At 60.7% G+C, this 23,166-nt stretch overlaps 2 protein-coding genes across 4 annotated transcripts in view; both read right to left on the reverse strand.

The window, feature by feature from the left end:
- Positions 1 to 10,400: 10,400 nt before the first annotated feature.
- On the reverse strand, positions 10,401 to 11,709 carry HES6 (hes family bHLH transcription factor 6). 3 transcript variants are annotated; one of them, XM_040972365.1, is made up of 4 exons: positions 11,610 to 11,709; positions 11,443 to 11,529; positions 11,279 to 11,354; positions 10,401 to 11,203 (listed from the first exon to the last, which is right to left on the reverse strand). In XM_040972365.1, exons 1-4 carry the CDS (start codon positions 11,691 to 11,693, stop codon positions 10,794 to 10,796), a joined length of 657 nt encoding a protein of 218 aa, XP_040828299.1. In that variant the 5' UTR covers positions 11,694 to 11,709; the 3' UTR covers positions 10,401 to 10,793. The 3 variants fall into 3 exon arrangements, with proteins under 3 accessions (XP_040828299.1, XP_040828298.1, XP_040828300.1); XM_040972364.1 differs by having other exon boundaries at positions 11,279 to 11,360; XM_040972366.1 differs by having other exon boundaries at positions 10,988 to 11,203; positions 11,319 to 11,360.
- Positions 11,710 to 11,758: 49 nt separating this feature from the next.
- Positions 11,759 to 23,166, reverse strand: part of PER2 (period circadian regulator 2) — a 37,961-nt gene continuing 26,553 nt past the window's right edge. The window contains exons 18-26 of the mRNA XM_040972437.1: positions 22,968 to 23,150; positions 22,213 to 22,230; positions 20,939 to 21,672; positions 19,953 to 20,128; positions 19,066 to 19,230; positions 18,232 to 18,382; positions 16,295 to 16,418; positions 15,637 to 15,707; positions 11,759 to 11,986 (exon numbers count right to left, since the gene is read on the reverse strand). Coding sequence (XP_040828371.1) covers positions 11,759 to 11,986; positions 15,637 to 15,707; positions 16,295 to 16,418; positions 18,232 to 18,382; positions 19,066 to 19,230; positions 19,953 to 20,128; positions 20,939 to 21,672; positions 22,213 to 22,230; positions 22,968 to 23,150 — 1,850 coding nt within the window. The remainder of the gene's footprint in view (positions 11,987 to 15,636; positions 15,708 to 16,294; positions 16,419 to 18,231; positions 18,383 to 19,065; positions 19,231 to 19,952; positions 20,129 to 20,938; positions 21,673 to 22,212; positions 22,231 to 22,967; positions 23,151 to 23,166) is intronic.

Here is a 23,166-nt window from a genome sequence, read left to right on the forward strand (position 1 = left end):
CGCGCGCGGCGGGGCGGGGCCGGGGCGCGCGTGGGCGGGCGCGCGTGTCCCGCGCCCCTCGGCCGGGGACCCCCGCGCCCCGCGGCCCTGCGCGTGCCCGGCACGCCGAGCCTGGCAGCAGAGGGAGGGCGAGCGGGCGCCCCTCGCCTTTCCACGGCCCCGTGCGATGGCTGGCGGGGAGAACCCTGCGCTGGCAGTACCCGCCCCTGGCGAGAAACGCAGCGCTGATGGCGGGAACTGACCGGTCGCCCTCCTCTTGAATGTGACAGAACCAGCTCAGGGCACGACAAGCCTCCACCTGCGGTGCGACACCCCGGCGGCCCCACTTCCCACCCAGCTCCCTGCCTTGGCCTGGGACGGCAGCGGAGGACGGCCCAGAGCCCTGGGACCCTGCACCCGCCTGGGAGACGGGGAAGAAGCTCCTGGCTGCAGATCGGCCCAGCTCTGGCCAGTGTGCCCACCTGGGAGTGAGCCAGCAGATGGAGGATCTTTCTCTTTTCTCTCTATATAACTGGCTTTCCAATAAAAAATAAATATTTTAAAATTAATTAAAATAAAAGGAGCCATTCTAACCAAGCCTGAACCCAAACCATGTATATTGCTCCACAGAGTGACCCCCACACCAAAGCTGAGTGACTGACGTGCCTTCTCCGCGGCCAAGTTCAGCGTGTTGCCCGCTGTGCAGATAGGATTCGTGCTCAAGCAGATCTGTTTCTAGCCCCCATCCCTTACCTGTCTCGCCTCCTGCTCCCCAGCCCTACCTGGCTCCTCCGTCACCTCGTCAAAGCTCGTGCTCAGCTCCCCGGTGACGCCCCGCTTTTACTCAGCGGAATTGGACTTTTTAGTGGGCACCTGACATGCACCCTAACAGCTTTTGATGCAGTCTTACTGCCCCTCTGGTTTGAGGGACACATTGCTCTCTGGATTTTGTTCCTGTTTGCAGCTGCGCCATGTGCATCTCTTTAGTAAATGCAACTTCTGCCGACTGTAACTGGTGCAGTTCTGGACTCTGAATCCCCTCAGTCCCATGTGCCCTGTGCTCAGCCCCACGTGGCCTGCACTGCCACCCTCGGGTATGACCGTTCCAGACCCACAGGCTGCAATGGGCTCTGAGGTGAGGTCTCAAGGACGGCTCGCAAGGACCTCAGACTGCGTGTCCACAGCCGAAGCGATGCTGCCTTCTGCCCCCCAGTCAGCTCCCCTCCCAGGACCACCTAGTCTGACCACCCGGGGCAATAAACCCTTAAGAGGCATTTCCCTGTTTCCAACTCGGAAGAGGGTAGGGCAGAGGGAAACAGGAAGAACTGGATCCCATTCCCTTAGGAAGCCCAGTCTGGACCTAGACTAGCCGCCCACCTCTCTGGAGATACCCACCTGGGCCACCAGGCATGTTTCTCTCATCCGACTGCTGACTTTGCTTGCCTCCTCTGAATGGCCAGCGACTTGGTGCATCTGAGCAGGTGCCACACCCTTCTGACCAATGCTATACTGTTAACCCTTGGTACCCTTACCACGCGATCACAGTTCAAGTCTGTTGCGCAGAGGCCCCCATCTGTCCACGTCCACTAATATTAACGTTCAGTTCTCGCGTGTGAGCAGGAACTGTGACTCGCTTGGACCGGTGGAATCCGGCAACAGTGACAGCACTGTGCCATTCCCTACACAGGATGGTGAGGTCCACCCCGATGGACAGACACCGTCTCTGTCTTCAGTTGGTTTAGAAGAAGCAAGCTACCATGTTGTGGCTGTGACACGGAGAGCAACTGGGAGTGTCTTCCAGCTGTCAGCCAGCAAGGAGCCCAGGCCTCCATCCTTGACTGCAGGGAATTGGGCGCTGGCATAGGTGGGTGGCACAGTGCTTGAGGTCACTGCTTGGCACATCCACACTCCAAATGGGAATGCTTCCGCCAAATCCTGGGTGCTCTGCTCTGGCTCAGCTGCCTGCTGACGCACACCTTGGGGGTGACTGGGTCCTTGTGCATGTGGGACACAGGGATGATGTCCCTGGCCCCTGGCTTCCTGCTGGACCAGCTCTGGATTTGGTGAGCAGCTAGGGAGGGAACCAGGGGATGGAAAATCTCTCTCTGCCTCCCAGATGAGAATAAATTAAGACTGGGGGGAGGGAGCAGACCTGAGGACACCATGTGAGCCTGCAGGTCAATGCTGCCCAGCTGGGACTCGGCTGAGACGTGCGGCATGGCCAACGCCGGACTGCACTTCCCAGACGACTCAGTGGAGCTTGGATTTCGACCTGTGGAAACTGTGGGGTGATAAATGATTGAGACAGATGGAGTTACTATTTACATATTTGTTTGAAAGCCAGTGTGGGCACATACAAGATCAGAGGCACAAACAAGAACCTGCACCTTCTGGCTCACTGCCCACATGCCCATGTCGGCAGCAGCTGGAGCGGGTTGGAGCTGGAGGGCAGAGGCTCCACCCGGTTTGCCATAAGTGATAGAACCTGAACACGTCAGCATCTCTTGCTGCCTCTCTGGCGAATTAGCAAGAAGCTGGGGTGGGAATCGGAGGAGCCAGGACTGGAACCAGGTTCAATGAGATGCAGCACCCCAGCAGCAGCCCAACACCCTACGCCACAGCCCTGCCCCCACGCCCTCGGAGCACGCTCCCGAGCCGGGTCCCTGTGTCGCAGCCGCCCTTTAGAGCTCGCACTCTCCCTTCGCTCAGTCCCTTAGGCTTCGCCTTTTATTTTATACTCTCCGTGTCTTATACTCTGTTCAACATAGGTCACGCAGCTTGGGGTCCCCTCAGCCCTCACCCCGGGGTACCTGCCATTCATTCCTGGGGCCTTGTATGCTGTGCAAACAGTGTGGGATTCTGGATCAGACCTCAGCCTGCCTACAACCAGGAAAGCAGTGTTGGTGCTTTGGGCCGTCCTTGGTGGTCTCTCAAGGTCACTGTGACAACCTTTGCGGTACCATGTGCTCTTCTGAATGCCTTCCGGTCACCTTCTCGCAGGGCCGGAGCCTCTGTCTCCCCTTGGACTGCAGTGTGTTGTGACTAGATGAAGTGCAATTAGCAGTCTCAAAGTGATGTCAGCAGGGGGCAGCCCAGTGGCTCAACAGGCTAACCCTCCACTTGTAGTGCCAGCATCCTATATGGGTGCTGAGCTGACTCGTGCTCTGGCTGCTCCACTCCCAGTCCAGCTCCCTGTTTATGAGCTGGAAAAGCAGCCCCTGTGCCCTCGTGTGAGACCAGGAGGAAGCTTCTGGTTCGGATCAGCTCAGCTCTGGCATCGGGGCCATTTGGGGAGTGATCCATCAAATGGGAAGTTCTCTCTCTTTCTCCTTCCTTCTATGTAAATCTACTCTTCAAATAAAATCATTTTTTTAAGTGGTGTCATGAAAGGTCGTGCAGCTCCTAGCTGGTTTTCTGGAGTTGTGACTCTGGAGGAAGTGGGTCAACCACCCTGAGAGTCCAACCTGAAGATGCCACACGGAGCTGCCATGTTCACGGACCTGCACACCGTCAGCGCAGAGCTTTCACTGCTCACAGCCCAGCCAGCGCTCGACCACAGCCCTGCCTGGCACCCCAAGCCAGCACTGCCCCGAGCTCTCACTGCTCACAGCCCTGTGTGGCACCCCAAGACAGCACTGCCCAGAGCTCTCACTGCTCACAGCCCCAGCCACAGCCCTGCCTGGCACCCCAAGCCAGCACTGCCCAGGAGGGGTGCAGGAATTCTCGAGCCACAAAACCCCAGGCAAAAGACATTTTTAATTAATTTTCATTTCACTTAAAAGGCAGAAACACACACAACCACGCACCTACATAAACAGTTCTTCCGTCTGCCGGTTCACTGCCCAAACACTCATCCGCGTCATGCCAAGTCCCGGGCACACAGGAGCAGGAAGCTGAACTGGCAGCAGAGCCCAGACACACTGAGTGACCCAGGCAGCATCCCGCGCCTGCTCCGGCAAGATAAAAACGCTCACCCGGACAATTCTGGGGCTCATGGTTAGACGGTGTGCTTGGAGTGGAGTGCTGATACACTGGAAATCCCAGTAGCTCACAGATCTTTGGCTCTGGGCAGCAGGCTAAAGCTGGCAGGCTTATAGAAAAATGAGGAGAAATGTTCTTGAAAAGGAGGAGAATATAATTTTTCTGTATGTGGAAAGTTTAGTAAAGCAATGGACCAAAACAACACGGAAAACGTGCAACGGGCACATGGATCTGGGTAAGAATATTTCCAGGGAAAATGGTGCAGGTGCAGCTACAACGACAGAAGGACCTCTGACAAGAACAGCCACACCGATTCCTGACTCACAGGGCAACAGAAAGGCACCACTTTCAACCACAACATTTGGAAAACCATGAAAAAACAACAGCAGTGATTCTGACAATCAATGCCCATGAGATGGGCCCGGCACAGTGGCCTCGTGGCTAACGCCCTTGCCTTGCAGGCTCCGGGATCCCATATGGGCGCCAGTTCGTACCCTGGATGCTCCACCTCCTTTCCAACTCTGTTTTTGGCCTGGGAAAACAGCAGAAGACGTTCGAAACCCCAAACAACCCTGCACCTCCATGGGAGACCCAGAAGCTCCTGGCTCCTGGCTCCAGATCACTTCAGCTCCAGCCGTTGTGGCCACTGGGGAGCGAGTCAGTGGATGGAAGATCTTGTCTCTCCTTCTCTCTGTAAATCTGACTTTCCAATAATTTTTTTTTAAAAAACATGCGATGCCTTTCTATATTTTGTGTGTCTTCCTTGTATTTTAAGATATATTTTATTGCAAAGTCAGATATACAAAGAGGAGGAGAGACAGAGAGGAAGATCTTCCGTCCAATGATTCACTCCCCAAGTGAGCGCAATGGCCGCTGCTATGCTGATCTGAAGCCAGGAACCAGGAACTTCTTCCAGGTCTCCCACATGGCTGCAGGGTCCCAAGACCTTGGGCCGTCCTCGACTGCTTTCCCAGGCCACAAGCAGGGAGCTGGATGGGAAGTGGGGCTGCCAGGATTAGAACCGGTGCCAAGGCGAGGACTTTAGCAGCTAGGCCACTGCACTGGGCCCTCAGTTTTGTTTTATTATTTTCTTTGATGAGCTCTTTCATCCCCTTGGCTACATTTTTTTCTAGGTTTTTTCTTTCTTTCTTTTTTTTTTTTTTTTGATTTATAGCTGTTGTAGGTGAGATTGCGTTCTTGTTTTATTTTTCAGCTAGTTCATTAACGTTGTATGAAAATACTGATTATTATATCAATTATTATCTGACTATTTAATTCATTTACCAGTTCTAACAGCTTTCCTATTCTAGATTTGTTGAGTTTTTTTGTTTGTTTGTTGTTTTTATGAAGTGATGTTAGGCAAAGTTAGAGAAAGAGCGTCCGTCTGCTGGCTCACCAAGCTGAAGCCAGGACTTGTGGCTCACCGCCACGGACAAGCAGGGCCCGGCCACTCGGGCCAGCCCCCGCCCTCCCAGGCGCGTTACAGGGAGCTGGACGGCAGGCAGGGCAGCTGGGACTCCGACACTGCAGCTGAATCTTTTGGGATAATTATGACTTTTGGTCCCACATTTTGTTGATTTTATTTTAAACTTTAACATATATCTTTGTAACTTCACAAGAATTTTTAAAAATATATTTATTTTTCATTGGGAAGGCAGATTAACAGAGAGGAAGAGAGAATGGAAGATCTTCCACCTGCTGGGTCACTCCCGAAGTGGCCACAAGGGCCAGAGCTATGCTGATCTGAAGCCAGGAGCTTCCTCGGGGTCTCCCACGAGGGTGCCAAGTCCCAAGGCATTGCACCATCCTCTACTGCTTTCCTAGGCTAAAAGCAGGGAGATGGAAGGGAAGTGGAGCTGCCCATATGGGATCCTAGGGTGTTCAAGGTGAGAACTTTAGCCGCTAGGCCACCGCACCGGACCCCAGGCTAATCTCCTGCCTGCAACACAGACATCGCACGTGGGCACTGGTTGAAGCTCTAGCTGCTCCACTTGCAATTCAGTTCTCTGCTTGTGGCCTGGGAAAGCAGTGGAGGACGGCCCAAAGCCCTGGGACCCTGTACCCATGTGGGAGACCTGGAAGAGGTTCCTGGATCCTGGCTTCAGATCGGCATAGCACCAGCCGTTGCGCTCACTTAGGGAGTGAATCATTGGACAGAAGATCTTCCTCTCTGTCTCTCCTCCTCTCTGTATATCTGACTTTGTGATAAAAATAAACAAATCTTTAAAAAAATGTGTGATGCTTGTTTTGTGGCCTAACATATGGTAAATCTGACACGGCACGTGTCACCATGCCAAGTCCATGGGGGATGCCAGGGGCTCCTCCCTGGCACTGCACACTCGGTGGGCCCACATGGTCCTGTCCTGTACCAGCCCCCTCATGTCCTGGAGTCAGCCTGCTGGCCTCGGCCGATCGCAGTGGGACAGGAGGCGGGAGGGACCCCGCCCTTCGCACCACCCGCCTTGTGGGCTGGTCAGTCTTTCCTGGGAGTGGGTACTGCGTGTGGCCACCAGAACACCCCACCCCGGGGGCACTGGGGGCTCCTGGGAAGGCGTTTGTGAATGTGTGCGATTGGGGACCACTGAGGTCGTGCTTCACAGGTGTGCAGTGACTTCAGGGGGATTTAAGGACCAATGCATGGTACTTACCGGCAGAGGCCGCGTGATTTAGAGCCTCCCCGGGGCAGCTGCCCACGCGGGAGCCTGGCACCCTGGTGGCCTCCAGAAAAAAGGCGTGAAGACACTTGTGCAGCCATATTCCTCCCACGCTAATCAGAGCCCTACAGGGTGTACACCTCAACTATGCAAACAACGGTAAAAAAAACAAAACAAAAACCACAAACTGAAGAAAAAGCTACCTCTAACCCTGGCGCCGCGCCCCGTGAGAGCACCAGTCGCATCCCGGCCGCCCCGCTTCCCATCCAGCTCCCCGCCTCGGCCCGGGACAGCAGCAGAGGAGGACCTGGCGCATGGGAGACCTGCAAGAAGCTCCTCCGGCTCACAGCCATCCCGTCTGCGCAGTGAAGCAGCAGGTCGAAGACCTCTAAAAACCGAGAAATCTTAAATAAATTCAAGACAGTGTGGAGACAGATGCGCTTGCGCAGGGCACAGGCCGAGGGACACACGGCAACGGGGACAAGAACAGCTGTGGCCGCCACGCCACGTCTTCACTGTGCTCCGGTGGGGGGAGCGGAAAACGCCTGGAAGCTTCCATGAGGACGTGGGGGTGACCCCCTTATGCCGCGTCCAACCCACGTCAGGCCGGCCGCTCTCTGCGCTTCGGCCGCTCACGCTCACGCGTGGGTTAGGCTGCTGGGCCATCGCCACCTCGGCCAGTCCCGGGGGGACGCGGGCGGCCCCGTCAGCACCCACTCAGCCCCCTCGGCACCCACTCAGGCACCCACTCAGCACCCCACCCGGCACCCACTCAGCATCCCCCTCGGCACCCACTCAGCACCCCACCCGGCACCCACTCAGCCGCCCCCCTCGGCACCCACTCAGCACCCCCCTCGGCACCCACTCAGCACCCCACCCGGCACCCACTCAGCCGCCCCCCTCGGCACCCACTCAGCTGCCCCCCTCGGCACCCACTCAGCCGCCCCCCTCGGCACCCCACTCGGCACCCACTCAGCCGCCCCCTCGGCACCCACTCAGCCCCCTCGGCACCCACTCAGCTGCCCCCCTCGGCACCCCACTCGGCACCCACTCAGCCGCCCCCTCGGCACCCACTCAGCCCCCTCGGCACCCACTCAGCTGCCCCCCTCGGCACCCCACTCGGCACCCACTCAGCCGCCCCCTCGGCACCCACTCAGCCCCCTCGGCACCCACTCAGCACCCCCCTCGGCACCCACTCAGCACCCCCTCAGCTGCCCCCCTCGGCACCCCACTCGGCACCCACTCAGCCCCCTCGGCACCCACTCAGCCGCCCCTCTCGGCACCCACTCATCCGCCCGCCCTCCCTCGGCACCCACTCAGCCCCCTCGGCACCCACTCAGCACCCCCCTCGGCACCCCGCGGAGCCGCCCGCCCGCAGGGGCCTCTGGGAAGCGGAGTCCCGGCCGAGTCCGACGGCCGCGGACTACAAGTCCCGGCAGGCCGTGCGGCCGGGCGCGCGGAACGGAGTGTTTTGGGCCTCGGCTTCTCGGCTTCTCGGCCGAACCCCGCTCCCCGCGCTGCGGAGCCCCGACGCCGCTCCAGGGCGAGGCCCGGACGGCTGAGCGAGCCTGGCCGGGTGCCGGTGCTCGGGTCCGGGCAGCGGCCGTGGGGACAGCCGGGAGTCGGGGTGCGATTGGGGCGGAGGCTCGGCTAGGGACGGGATGCCCTAGGCCTGGTGGGCGGCAACGGAGGGTGGGGAGAGGACTCGAACTAGAACATTCAGACTTAGTTGATTGGAAAAGAAGCATTAGGGAGAAAAATCGAGGGGGAGCTCTCGGATTTATTGCCTAATCAGCAGTATTGCCTCCCTGGGGAATCAACCTGTGCCTGGTCGCGTGGGGTCAACGTTCGGCCCATTTGCAATGTTTAGCTGCAGCGGTTAGGGTAACAGCCGGATGGCTGGCACCTGCCGTTCCTAGGCGGACAGGATGGCCAAGGGTGACAAAGCTACCCGCTAGTGCTGGCAGCTGACACCCTGGTGTGCTGCGCGCGTGCTGGACCTGATGACTGATGGACTGACAGGCCGTTCTCACCAGGGATAGAGCAGGTTCTTGGGGGACTTGGGGAGCGAGTGAGCTCAGACTGAGCAGACTGGGGCAACAGGGGTGGGAACCCCAGACAGGAGCATCACAGGAGGGCTCCGATCCCCTCCCACACGTCTGCGGGTCTGTAGGCTGGCAAGAATGTTCCAGAAGGGAGGAGAAATGGTACCTCCCACGGGGAGGCTGGGGCCTCAAGGAAGGCGGAGCGCCTGGGAGAAGGTGGTTCCGCTACTGCCCCATGTCCACACCCAGGGGCCAGGACCTGTGTACTTGTCAGCTTTCATCGCAAAGGGACGAGTCGCGCAGGTGTGCCAGTGTTAGCCCTTAAGAGCCAGAGGGAGGGGCAGGCGAGCAGGGTCAGTGTCGAAGGGTGCTTGCACCTGGCGTAGGGTCAGGACACCTGCACCCTCAGCAGAGCATCCGGATCCTGGCTTCCCACCCACGCACACCCGAGGAGGCAGCACGGGGTCCCTCAAGTCCTTGGGTTCCTGCCTCCCGTGGGCGAGACCCGGACTGGGTTCACATCAACTGACCTCCCTCTTAAGTAAGTGTGTAAACACACAAGCAGGTGTTTACACATGTGACAAAGCAGACGTGAGGATGGGAGAAGAGGCAGAGGAGACAGCTGCTAGCTCTGGAGATGGAGGAGTCGGTGAGGGCTGTTCGTAGGGCCAGGATCACAGCCCTGCCTGCTGACACCCCGACTTAGCCAGACTAACCGCCAGATGATAACCGCGTGTTTTCAGGCCGTGGACCTGGCTCGCCTGCAGTGGGCGCCACTGAGCGCGGGCGAGGGCCTGGGGCTGGGAGGTGCCAGCAGGGAAGGTGGAGGTGAAGCCTGCAGGGGCCTGGGGCTGCAGCGAGGTGGAGCAGCTCCCCCAGGGGGCATCTGGGTGCGAGGGGCAGGCCCAGGGTTCTGGGTGGGCAGGGGGGTCCTGGCCTGAGCCTACAGCACTACTGGGCAAATGGAGTCACTCCTTTTAAGCAGCCCACCTGGCTAACGCTGCCCAGAAAGCCTGGGGCTCACTGTGGGGGTCTAGGGGGAGCTGCTGACCTTGACCTGGCCACACCCCTGAGGCCATCTGGAACGACATTCCTCTCCAGAGGACCAACACCCCCACACCTTTGCTAACATCCGGTCTCATGAGGCCAGAGCAACACCTGCTGTAGCCAGGCCCGCCTGGGGGCAATGGTCTGTTAGAGCAGTGGCCTCTAGCCAGGCAGACCACATGCCAGTCCCAGTGGTCACACCTCAGCACCTTAGGGACTCTGACACCCCGACTGCCTGTTCTGTTGCCTGTGCTCCCTGGGGCTTCAGAGCTCCTGGGTTCAGGCTGCCCCCATTAGGGAAGGGACACCCTAATACCAGGGGTCTCCGGGCAGCCCAGGAGCCCCAGAACAGTGGCATCACGCAGTGGTGCGGAGAGCAAGCTGCAGGGGCAAGCAGCAGTGCCCACCCTTTGTGACATAAGGTGAGAATACAAGGTGAGCCACCCCCAGGTGGCTGCAACGGCCAGGGCTGGGCAAATTCCTCCAGGCGTGGGGCTGTTTTTGCTGCCTTCCCAGGCTGGTTAGCAGGGAGCTGCACGCGAAGTGGAGCAGCTGGCACTCGAACCAGCATTCATGACTGACGGCGGGATCACAGCTTAACATGCTGCTCCAGTCCCCAGAGCCACGCTTGGCTGCACGCATCTGCCGTGACAGCATCAACCACGCCACAGCCCTCAGTGTCTCTTCACGCGGGCCTTCCTGCATACCTTTATTTAACACAATGGAACACACAGCCGATGTGCCGCCAGCCAGGCCTCCGGAAAACCTCAGCCCTTTCCCGCAGTTCTGAGGGACACCACTGTCAGCCCTTGGCTCCAAGGCCACAAACGCAAGCTTAGGTGCAGGCCAGGACTAGCAGGCTCTGTGCTCCCTGCCTGGCACGGGTGCCCAGCCCCCAGGAGAGGCTCCACCCCACTGGGGGTTATCCCTGCACAAGAGACCCCTGGCAAAGGTGAAGCTCGGGGTGGGGAACCCTCCCCACCAAAATCAGGCTGGAGCCTGGCTGGGCTGCCCCACCAGCCATCCAACCAGAGCTGACTACTGCCCTCCCCGCCCCCGGGCCCAGCCGGATCAGGGCTGGCTTTGATCACCAAGGCCTCCAGACACTCTGGGATCTCCGGGCCGTCGTGAGGCTGCCCAAGGCCGCGGGCACCAAGTCCAGCCCCTCGGCAGGTGCTTCGGGGGCCTCTTCCATGTCGGAACCCAAGTCATCCCCGGCACCTGGGGGGCTGGGCAATGGGGACCCAGGTGTGCCTCCTGTGGGCCAGCCAAGGCACCCAGGGGCTGCTGGCGGCGCGACCAGGGCGTCCCCCAGTAGGTCTCGAAAGCTGCTGCCCTCGCGCAGTGGCATGGACTCCAGCAGGTGGTTCAGGAGCTCGGCGGCGACGGTGGCGTCGATGGCTTGGCACGTGGACACGAAGGTGTGCACCTCATGCATGCACTGGATGTAGCCGGCGGCGAAGCGCTCGCTGGCTTCTGCCTGCAGCTGCTCGCACTCTGCGACCGAGGATGGGAAGGGTGAGGGGGGGACCGCCCCGGGCCCCCCACCCCGCCTCCGGGAACCACACTCACCGCGCGCCCGGCCCCGCAGCGCGCCCTGCACGCGGCGCACTGTCAGCTCCAGCACCTCGGCGTTCTCCAGCTTGGCCTGCACCTGCGGCGCCGGGAGAGCGTGAGCAGCGGACGCGCCCCGCAGCCCACGAGCCCGCAGCCCACGCGCCCGTCCCCAGCCGCACCTCGGCACCCGCCAGCAGCAGCCGCAGTTCCTGCAGACTCTCGTTGATCCGAGCGCGCCGCTTCTTCTCCACCAGCGGCTTCCGGGCCTGCGGGAAGCGAGTGTTTGAGCCCCGGCCGCAAGCGCCCCGCCGTCCTCGCCTCACCCGCCGCCCCGCCGCGCCCGCACCTTGCGGTCCCCACGCGCCTCCCCGCAGCTGTCCTCGTCCTCCCGGCCCGTGCGGTCCCGGCCCGACGCCAGGGACGGGGCCATGGCCGCCCCGCGCGTCTTCCGGCCTGCGACCGCCCCGCCCGCTTTTATAGCGGATCATTTGCGTCTCAATGCTCCGACTGGCGGAGCTGCCCGCCGCCCGGCGCGCCCAGGCCAATGGCAGGCGCGCGCTTTGTGCGGCCCGGGGCGCGGCGGGCAGCTGGCGGGGCGGGCCCGGGCCGTGCGGCCTCGGAGCGGACGGGGGCCCGGCGGGGGAGCGGGCGCGTCCGCGTCGCGTCCGGCTTGGCCGCCGGGGAGGTGGGCACCGCCTGGGCAGCCGCGCGCCGTCCCCGACGCTCACCCCCGGAAAGCCGTCAGGGCGGGGTCCATCCGCCTGTTGCTCCCGGGAGCTCCCCTACCCCAGCCGGGACGACCCCGCCCCTCTTGAGCGCCCCCCACCTCCTGGTGGTCCCTGGCCCGCGTACCCCTGACCTTTCCCTTTCCTTCCCGGGACCTTCGCCTCCCCCCTCGGGGCTCTGGTGCCCCTCTTCACCGTGAGACACCCCCCATGCTACCTCTCGCCTCTCAGCCCTTCCCATGGCGACCCCCAAGCCGCCGAGCCCTTCCTCGGCGTGTTTCCCCGCCCCCCTTTGTGTCCCCTCCGCCCCCCGTCCGCCCCCTCCCCGTCGCCGTCTGGCGCAGTAACTTGATGCCCGTGACAGTTGGCAGCTGCAGCCGCGCCAAGAGCGGCAGGTGTCGGCCGCGTCTTTGTCTCCGCCGGCTTTGTGCGCCAGGCGGGCGGGCGGGCGCTCGGGGCGGCCGGACGCCCGCGACCCCCACCGCGGCCGCCCATCTGCCGGCCTGCCGGGACGTCGCGGTGCCTCCTGCGCCCCGCACCCGAGGCTTCAGCCTAAGGCGCAGGACCCCGCAGCGGCTCCGGGCCTTCGCCCTCCGCTGGGTGGGCCCTGGGCTGGCAGCACGTCCTCTGCCTCACAGCCCGCTGAGCCCTCGGGACGTTCTCCGCGTCCCCGCCTGTCCCTCGGAAGAGAAGGGGGTCCCCTGGCCAGTTGGAGGCCTTAAGGGGAGGACGGTGGGGGGCGCCCGTGATTGTGCCCGAAGGTGGAGCTGAAGAGCCTGCTGGGGGCCTCTCCACAGCAGGGGGCAGGCCAGAGGAGCGCAGGAGAGCTGGAGGGTCCTGAACCCGCTGTCCACTCGGCCCCCCACTGGCTCGTGGACGGAACACGTTCAGGACACACCTGAGGCACGCACGCATGTACACGTGTCCCCTTCTCCGTGGGGGGCCCCAGGGAGGTTGTGTCCATACTCATCTTCCCACCTGAAGGAGGCCCCCGAAGTGAAATAGGAAAATAAACAGGGCGACTTTTAAATGTATTGTTTAAAAGGTTTGTTTTTATTTAAAAGGTAGATTTACAGAGGGGAGACAGAGAAAGCTTTTCCATCTACTGGTTCACTCCCTAAATGGTTGCAGTGGGCAGAGCTGGACTGAGCAGGGGCGTCTAACAGATTTCCCACATGGGTGCAGGAACCCGAGGACTTGGACCATCCTCTGCCGCTCTCCCAGGAGCGTTGGCAGGGAGCTGGGTTGGAAGTGAAGCAGCTGGGATTTGAACCAGCGCCCGTATGGAATGCTGGCACTGAAGGCCAAAGCTTACTCTGCTCAGCACAGGCCACCGCCACCCTTTTAAATTGTATTTGAAAGGCAGAGTTACAAAGGAAGAGATACAAAGAAGAGAGCTTGGAAGACAGAGATGGGTGGAGACGCAGGGAGAGAGATCTTGTATGCTGGCCCACTCCCCAAAGGCCGCAAGGGCTAGGAGCTGCTTCTGGGTCTCCCAGGGGGACCAGGAACTTGGCCCATGCCCCATTTCTTTCTCAGGTACGTCAGTAGGGAGCTGGATTTGAAGTGCAGCAGCTGGGACTTGAACTGGCGCTCATATGGAAAGATGCTGGTGCAGTTGGCAGCTTAACCCACTATGCCACAGCACCAGCCAGAGATAGAGTGTTTCCATCTGCTGGTTCACTCACTCCCAGAGTGTCTACAGTGGCTGCAGGCAGCCTCGGATTTCATCTGGACCTCTTGTTCTAGGAAAATAAAAAGCAAAAGGCCACCCAAGAAATGTGGTATTAGCGTCTTGCCTGGCTCTGCAGTCACCAGTGCCGACACACCCCGCATGCCAACGGTGTCTGGAGGGAGTCGCATTTGGGATCAATCCCAGAGAAGGCAAGGAAGCTGGGTTCTGGTTACAGGTGTTAGCAAAAGCCACATTTGTACACACAAGGACGGGTGACAGGTGTGGGTGAGGAGGGGGGCTGGAAGGCAGGTGTTGAGGAAAAAGCTACATTGGGGCTTGGCAGGTGCCTCAGGGTGCGGCCTGAGAGCAAGGGGCAACACGGTAGCGGTGGCAGCTTGAGTCCACACGCTGGGAACTGCGCTTCTATCAGCAGTGTGTGCTTGCCAGGCTGCTGTGCTGTCCCCGTCTGGGGACCACCATGCAGTCCCTCAGACTCCTCCTCCACTGCAACCCACTTCCTGGGCCCTGGAACCCTTGGGTGCCTTCCACAGCCAGGAAGGATGGCACGATGGGCTGTGAATGCCGGGGAACAATAGCAGTGTGGGGTCCAGCCCAGCGGGCAGGCTGCCCGGAGGCTGAGCTGCTCCTTCTGGTTTGGAAGGGCACGGGTGCCTTCGGGGTTGTAGGGTAAATGGGATCATGCCGACGGCCTCGGGCACTCTGCAGTCCTCGTGCCCTCCAGGCCCCCAACCTTCAGGGTGCAGCGAGAGGGAGCCAGGGCAGACGCAGTGGGGCAGGCTTCCTGGGGCTGAGCCCGCAGAAAGCAGGGCTGGGGTGGGAGAAGCAGAGCAGGGGGAATGCTGACTTGGCCACCTTGTGGCCTCTGCCTTCAGCCCTGTGGCCGCCACACTGCCGGGCCAGAGTGGGCGCCTGGGGTCCCAGGCCAGGGGAGAGCAGCTGGGGATGGGGAGCCAGGAGCTACACCCTGCATCTGTAAGTGAACATGAGCGAGCAGGCAGGCCCCAGAATCACATTTGCATCACACAGGGTCCACGGCACTGGAGCTGGTCGGGCCAGCGGCCAGCCGCGGGGAGAATCCCCTCTGCCCCCACAGGTCTCTGAGGCACAGCTCAGTTTCTGGAAACAGTTTCAAGAAACAACCCGGCAGCAACCTTTGATCTCTATCCCAATTTTTCGTCTATGCCTCCAGACACTCACAGACAAAATAAAAATATGCTTGCTTTATTTACCAATGTTCTAAAAGACAAAACAAGTCTTAAAAAGACAAGCAGTCACACCAATGGACCGCACTGGGAGACACACGTCCATTTGCACAGGAACAGACTGTGCGCGAGGCTCGCCGGCCGCCCTGGGAGCTCGGGGCACTCACGGACTCTTAGGAAGATTTTCAAAAGGCTCGGCTCACAGCAGAGAAGGGCTAACCCCGGCTAGGCACACACACAGAGAACAGGACACTTACAGCACGTGAGCACGCAAAGTCCACGTGGCCACGGGGCCGTGGGCAAGCAGACATCCCCCAGCACATTCTGCCAGCTGTAGGGGACATGAGAGGGGCCCTCCCTCACCCCGAGGACCCAGGCTGCCCCTGGCCACCCTCAAGGGACACTGCTGGGTTCCTTTGCTGTTCTTTTTCACATTCAGGCGTGAGGCAGTTTTGCGAACCGCATGGAACACAAGGAGACGTTGCCCTTCCTGTGGCCACGTCTCCATCTACAAGCAAGGAGAGACCTGCTTCCTTCTTCGTTTTGTGGGCTTGGTCCAACTGTAGGTCAGTGAGCACTTGTCACTCACAAGGGACCAGTAAGACATTCTCCCAGCCACCTCTGGGGTACACGATGCAACAGGACCCCCCCCATCTCCATGGAGCCCTGCTGGGCTGACAGCGCCTGTGGCAGGAACCCCCTTCCCCATCTCCATGGAGCCCTGTACTCATGCTCTCAGGTGTGGCTCACATTGGCCGGGCTGGCTTCTGGGGGCTCCAGCAGACCCAGATGGGCCCCAGGAAGCATAGCCAAGGCCTGGTCTGTAAGAGGGCACCCAGGTAGCTGAATGGGAACACTTTACACTTTGTCCAGAATGGTCTGGAGGACATGGAAGCATCCGGAGAGTCGGGGAGTGGATGCTGCTGAGGCTGGCCAGCAGCCACAGACTCCCTGAGGGTCGTTCTCACTACAAGCAAAGGGCCGACTCAGCTGTCCCACTGCAGCAGCGGCTGCCAGGGTTGCCAGCTGTGCCCACGGCTGAAGGGGAGCTGCCCTGAAAGCACGTTACAAGGGGCGATACTCCCCTTGGTGTGGGGAAAAAAGCATCCAACTACAAAACAGCCTCAAGAGAAGGCAGAGGGTGTGAGCAAGCACACTTCAGAAAGTTCTGGAAGCCATACCCTGGCACGAAGTCTCAGGACTTGGGCCTCATCCTTGTAGCTGTCAGATTTCCTCGGACTGTCCTGCAGCTTTCCCTGGCCACCAGACCACCCTGCCTGGGGCTGCCCCTTCAGAACATGACATTTTTTTTTTTTTAACAAAACAAAGCAAGTGACAGAAGCGATGCAGGGCTTGCCCATCCCCAGGGGCTGCCAGGGCGGCTACGTGTGTCCTGCCTCTGCCTGACTCAGGGTGGGCCTGCCCTCCTCCTTGGCGTCCGACCCCTCGCTGAGTCCCAGAGAGTCACTGTCGTCCTCCTTGTAGGGTGCGCAGAGGCCGCCCTGGTCCCGGTCCTCACAGTACACACATTCCTGGAAGACAAACGTGAGCTTTCCTTGGAAAACGTGGCTCAGATGCAGGAAGATCCGGCTCCACTTCCCTGCAAGGCCACCCCAGCCCAGGGGGTGCTCATGGTCGGGCAGGGCGAGGACATAGCAGGGCCCACAGAGCACCAGGATGCAATGAGGCGCCAGGGGCTAGGCAGGGCTCTAGAACTTGGCCCTGCTACTTGCCCAGCGTGAGCACCTCTAAGAGGGCAGGCCCTCCCCCCGACTCCCCACCCCCTTCCTCTCTCTGGGGAACTCCAAGTGGCACTGCAGGCAGGTCCAGACAGGGACCCTCTGGCTCCAGGTGAAAGTAGCCTGGGCTGGGAGGCTCTCCAGTTCCTGACCCTGAGAAACCATGACTCCACACGGATGGAAGTGCCCGAGTTTTGGGGTCACATGCGCCACAGCAAGAGAGAATGCATGGGGACTGTGGAAAAGATGGAGCTTGGGTCCCCAGGGGCGGAGGGTGTCAGCACAGCACGCACCTGCCCGGGGGGCAGAGGGTGTCAGCACAGCATGCACCTGCCCGGCCAGCCAGGGTGCAGCCAGTGGCTTGAGCGGCTCCTCAAGTGGGAAGTGACAGGAGAGGGACAGATGTGTGTGGCTTTGCCACCACTAATCAAGTGGTGGTGCAGCTGGGAATTGTAGGCCCCAGTCTCCCAAGGGTTAACTCCACAGCATAGCTTGTTTCTCAAAGGTGTAACAGGAAGGGCAATCATGGCCTGATACATTTAGCCCCTGTGGTTTGACTGCAATTTCCCTCCTTCCTGCTTCCCCTTTTTGCACGTCCTCGGGGGAGCTTAGGTGTTGCTTGAGCATTTGGAGGATCCTGGAGGGGGGCCAAGCAGACTATGTAAGAGCAGTTCAACTTTGAATAAAGGGCTTCACTTCATAAGAATGAGCCTCGGTGTGTTGTGTGTGTTGTCTGTCTTGTCTGTCTCATAACCCTAGTCCCTCCGCTCGGCTCGGGGTACATGGCGATGCGGGCGTTGCCAACAGGGAATGACTGCATGGCGAGCAGGGGGCGGTGCCAGATGATGGCAGCAGCCAGTCTTGCACCTTGAAGGTCAAGCCCACGGACTTGCTGACAGCCTGGATGGTGCAGAGAGAAGCAGCCGAGCCCCAGGCAGGAGGAAGCTACTCCCAGCTACAGGGAGTGGGATTGGGTGGGTTCTGAGGACGATGGGAGCTCAAGTTTGGACCCAGGGAGAAGAGGACTGGATTTCAGGGCCCCTCGGGGAACTGCCTGCAGTTTCCAGCCAGCAGGTGAGGAGTGGGGCAGAGCCAGGCCCCGGGGAGAAGGGCTCACAGGAGAGCGGCACTGGCACAGGAGAGGACAGTGAAGGTACGTGGAACTCAGCTGCAGGGGCCTGGGGTGCCAGGGGAGCAGTGTCCCCAGTGCAGTGGGGTCAGGGTGCCCGAGTGGGCAGGGAGGGGCTATGGGTCCGGCAAGGAGAAGGGCTGAACACCTCCAGCCTGGCCTCTCAGGAACGGGGCTGCAGGGTGCCCACTGCCGTGCCCACCGACAATGCAGTGGGCACGTGACTGCTGCGGACTGGAACTTTTGCTTTCATTTTAGTTTTTGAAAGAGAAACCAGAATTGATAAAGGGAAGACAATTCCAATTGCAATGAGTGGCCGATGTCAGACATTTAACCTTTTGGAAATGACGCTGGAGGAGAGCTCTCTGCAGTGGTCCTGGCGTGACAGACCTTTCTCCCTCTGGTCTCCTCAGCCTCAGAGGAAAGGTGCAAGGCTGGTACTGGGAGCCCTTATCTGCAGGGCCACAGTGAGCTTACCGCCACGTCCAGCGCTGCAGGCAGGCTGCCCATCTGCACCCAGGGGTGGACCTCACGCAGCTCCTGCCACTGGCCCTCAGAGAGCCGGGGCTGGGACTTGTGCAACAGCTGTAGCTTCTCCCTGTCCTCCTTCAGCACTGTCTCCACGTCCCTGCACGGGGTGAGGCAGGTGCTTAGGGTCTGGAGGGATTCTGTTTCCCAAACACGCTCACCTTCTGCAACTTTCCCAACAGGGATGCTGTGGTTTCGGATGATTTTGCTAATGCTAGTTGATCATTCAAGACCCACTATCCCCTGGCAGGAAACCAGTCCCCTGGCAGATGTCAAAATGCTAACCCAAGTCAAGATTTCAGTTTATGTGAAACTCTAGTGGAAGATCCAGGCCGGGCAGGTGCAGCATTGTTCCTCTTGAGGGGGTCTGGACACGGCTCCAGGCTCACCCTGAGAGTGGAGGCCTGACTTTCCCTCCCTCCTCCCTCTCTGCTGCCACCTGCTCCTTCCCTTGTAGCTCCCCTTCCAAGGAGTTGCTCTATGTGGTGGCCTGCTGTGGACTCAGCCTGGGCATAGACCAATGGCCATGGGCCATCCCCTACTGGGATCCCTCCACAGCTCACCCCCAGCTTCCCAGCAGCAGGTGCACAGGATGTTGGCAGACACCTGAGAGCAGTTGCAGGTGAGCCCCCAGAGTTGGTGCCAGGAGCCAGTCATCCTCACGAGCAGCAGGCAGCTACTGCTGGGCTCTGGCTAACAGGGTGGGGCCATACTGGCAGGGTCACCAAGGCGGCCCTGCTGGCCGTCCCTCCCCGTGTTCCCAGGAAGAGGCAGAGCAGTTACCGAGAAGGCAGATGGTAGGTGAGCATGGCACGGTCATCCGTGTTGGCCATCAGCAGCCGGCCGGGGTCCGCACTGCCCTCCAGAGCCAGAGCCCGCATCACCTTGCGGCTATTCTCTGAGGAGTCTGTGCTTCCCAAGCATCTGCTCAGGTGACCTGTGTCACTGCTATCTGGAAACAGACAACGTGCCAGGTCAACCCCTGTCCCAGGGAGTCCCTGCTGCCTCATCTGCCGGTGACCCGGGAGGCTCTCAGCATGCATGGCCCCTCCTTCCGGCGCCCTCCACAAGTCCTTGGAGGGGCTCTTCCTGAGGCCCTGTGTCAAAATCAAGGTCTTTCCCAGGCATACTCCGTCTACAGTAGAGCTACCCGGGAGGACGGTGAGCAGTCCCCAGGGCCTATGTGGAAGCTGCTGGTCAGTAGAGGCCACAGGCGTTCACAGCCACATGCACACTCATGAGTGTAAGTGAGGAAGGTGGCACATTGCCTGGGGAGGCTGAGGGCTGGCTGGGCCGGGACTGATGTGGGGAGTGGGCAGTAGGGACGGGGGATTCCATTGAACAATACCTGGGAACTGCTGTGGGCAGAGTGGCCACCTGGAAGCCCGGGACAGTATCCTGACACAGCTCATGGTCCTGCAGGCTCTGCCCTCCCCATCCCAGCACAGTGCTGGTCTGTGGTCCCGCAGGCTCTGCCCCATCCCATGCCATCCCAGTGCTACCTTGTGTTCCACAGGCTCTGCCCCACCCCATCCTAGCACAGTGCTGGTCTATGGTCCTGTAGGCTCTGCCCCATCCCATGCCATCCCATCCCATGCCATCCCATCCCAGCATTGCTGTCCCATGGCCTTGCAGGCTCTGCCCCATGGCCCTGCCACCCCCAGCAGCACACACCTGTTCCACTGCGTGTGGCGCCTGAGCCCAGGAAGTCTGAGGTGGCCGAGGCACTGCTCCCAGACAGGGCGGAGCCTGTGGCAGAGCCAAGGTCATCGTTCAGGAGCAGGTTGAGCAGGTCACTGGATGTCGAGAGGGCGTCACTGTTCTGCGTGTCTGCAGGCTCCTCAGACTACAGGGGGGACAGGGAGAATGGGACAGGACACTTAGGTGTGTGGGCTGTCGCTGAAGGCACAGTGCTGGGGTCTGGCTGTGAGCAGTGAAGGGGTCCGCTCGGCTGAACCTGGGCTGACAAGGCTGGCCTTCTGCAATCCGGGGGCAGCCTTATGTTGTTTGTGGTCATAGTGACCATGGAATCTGGAAAACAGCTTCCATGCCACTCTTTCCCTCCCCTGAAGGCCCCTCCTCACGGCGAGTGGGGGGCTGCCTTGGTCAGAGGGAGGGGCTTGGCATGGCGAGAAACCCTGAGCCTCAAGTCTTTGGACTCCCAGGCTGTTGGCTCAGAGTACAGGCTCAGGAGCGGGGGATGTGGGAGGAGAAATAGGGCTCACCGGGCATACCTCTGGGCCCATGACCCTAACTCAGGCCCCCAGCAAGGGGATCCCCTGGGACAACTCGCACCTGTGAGCCCAGGGGTTGAGCAGGACACGCCAGCTACACCTGTAAGCCCTGGATGGAAACAGGTAGCACACTGCCCCCTCCCTCCTGCTCTGTGTGGACACCTGGGCAGGCCTAGCCACTGCCCAGGGGGCCTGCCACCCAGCCTGATGATGCCCAGGACTGACAGACAGAAGCCCCCGTGGCCGTGTGAACTCTGCAATACAATACTAGGACAGTACAAAGTCCAACGCCCCTCTGACAGCTCTGGAACGGCACAGGCTCCCTTCTGGCACATCTGCTCATCCCAAGCCTGGCAGGCTGGGAGTCTAGGCACAAAGCAGTCACACCTGCCACCAGCCTGGGCACAGAGAGCATCACTTACAGCTGGAGGTGCCTTTGGCAAACGGTCTGGAACAGTCCCGGGCTTGTGGTCCGGCCCTGTGGCTGCTGTCCCGGAGGTCCCAGCGGCCCCCATGCCGCCCTCAGGGACCTCCTCCAGCTGCAGCAGGTTAAGTTGCAGGGGTGAGCTGCCGCGGGACTGGAACAGGGGTGGGGATGTGCTGCCCCTGGTCCCGGCGGCCGGGCAGAAGGCGCTCGGAGGTCTGGGCAGTGAGCTCTGGCTGGGAAGCTCAGGCGGCGAGGCTGAGGTCACTGGGGCCTCGAGGCCAGGCTGGCTGGGCGAGGCCTGGGGCGGGCTGGGGGGTCCCGGTGAAAAGGGGTAGCTGCTGGGAAGCATGAAGGCCACAACTGGGGCCAAGGGAGCAGGGAACAGCGGGGCCTGCACGGCGAGCTCCGGCTGCCCCGGCATGACGAAGCCAGGAGACGGAGCCACGGGCATGGCCGCCACCGTTCCTGGTGCCGGAAACACAGGCAGGGAGTAGGCAGGCATGGGGGCGGGGAAGGGCACCACAGAGCAGCTGGACTGGGACGCGGCCAAGGGTGCCCAGGCTGTAGCACTGAGGCCTGTGAGCGGCGGGCGCTGGGGCATGGGCCCCCCCGACACTGTGCTAGCCGAGGAGTCTCGGGGCTTGACTCGCTTGCACTTTAGCTTTCTGTTCTTTCCAGTTTTTTTCCAAGATGAGTCCATTCCAGAAACGTTTCTTAGTCCGGGGGAAGCTGAAATGTGAGGTACTCCCAGTTAGGATCCCACAACCTGACGCCCATGCCACTGGCTCCTGGAGACCACCCCCGCACCCCCAAGGCCCACAGTCCAGGGGCTCTCGTGCCAACCAGGGCTATCTGTTCCATCCTGTGTCTCCTGACCCTTGGTGAAGCGAGAAAAATCAGGATAACGTGCCTTTCCTGGGAGTGGCTCGCACCTGTGCGCAGGCCCACCCGTGGCTGGGGGCTGCCGCCATCTCCCGTGGCAAGGACTGGCTGCTGGTGACAGTTCCGTCTGTACCGACAGCCCAGTGAGTCCGGCACTCCTCAGCAGTGGGCAGGCCCCAGTCTGCAGTGGGAGAGGCAGGACCACCTATGCCTCACGGAACCTCTCCAATGGCACTGCGGCTGTCCTATGAACGCAGCCACTTCCTGCTCCTGAGTGGGTGGGAGTCAGCTACTCCAGCACCTGCTGGGGCAGTCCTGGGGCTGGCCCCCAAAGGCAGCTTGGGGCAGACCTGGGGCTGGCCCCCAAAGGTAGCTTCAAGCAGCGGCTGCGACTGGAGGGCTGCTCTATGCACGCCGAGGGACTCTTAACTGCCCCACAGGTGGGCGCGGTGACCCTGTATCTGAGGCTGACACAGCCTCTTGGGCATTCTTGGTGGGTCCTGGTGGGACGTGTGCCCTGGGCGACAGTCCAGAACCAGTGCTAGCTATGGTCTTGGGAGGGGACTGGGGTCATGAGGGGGCCTCTGGACCAGGAAAGGATGTGCAGCAGCTGGCTTCCCGTGCCACAGACACTGCCCCATGGTGGAGGATGGGCTGCAGCTCATCACGCCTCGGCCAGGCTGCTCAGGGAGGCAGGGCCTCACTCAGGGCCCAGCAGCCCTTTCAGCAGGGAGCTGTTTGGGTACCCCGAGGCTGAGGTCCTCTTCACAGCACCCTGGCCCCAGTGCTGGCCCAGGCAGCAAAGCCACAGAACAGACCATGTGGCCAGCAGCTCCCAAAAGCGCACTTCTGACAGGAGACAGCTCACTGAAAGCTGCCCTGGGGCTGGCATGCAGCGTGGTAGGTTAAGCCACTGCCTGTGGGCCCACGCAAACTAATCCGGCTCCCTGACAATGGGCCTGGGAAGGCAGCAGAGGATGGCTCCCTGCTCACATGGGAGACCAGGATGGAGCTCCAGGCTCCTGGCTTCAGCCTGGTCCAGCCCTCACTATCAGAGAGTGAAGCAGCAGATGGAAGATGTTGAACTCTTCCTTTTAAAGAAACCCAGCTGTAAGGTTCTTCATTGGGATGTCCTCACTCACCTGGCTCACTCGACTGCGGATACGACCGCCAGTGCGAGGGGAAGATGGCCAGCCTTCCCACATCCCTGAACTTGTGCAGGAAGCTCTGCTCCTCCTTCTGGGTGTGCGCGGCCAGCACCTCCTTGGTGAGGCCACAGGGCAGGTCCAGGGACTCGGGTCCGCCCGTGGTGTCTTCCACCAGCTCTGTAACAAAGACCCA

This window comes from Ochotona curzoniae, unplaced genomic scaffold (genome assembly GCF_017591425.1).
Source record: "Ochotona curzoniae isolate NIBS_2020 unplaced genomic scaffold, NIBS_Ocur_1.0 contig_2294, whole genome shotgun sequence".
Classification (NCBI taxonomy): domain Eukaryota; kingdom Metazoa; phylum Chordata; class Mammalia; order Lagomorpha; family Ochotonidae; genus Ochotona; species Ochotona curzoniae.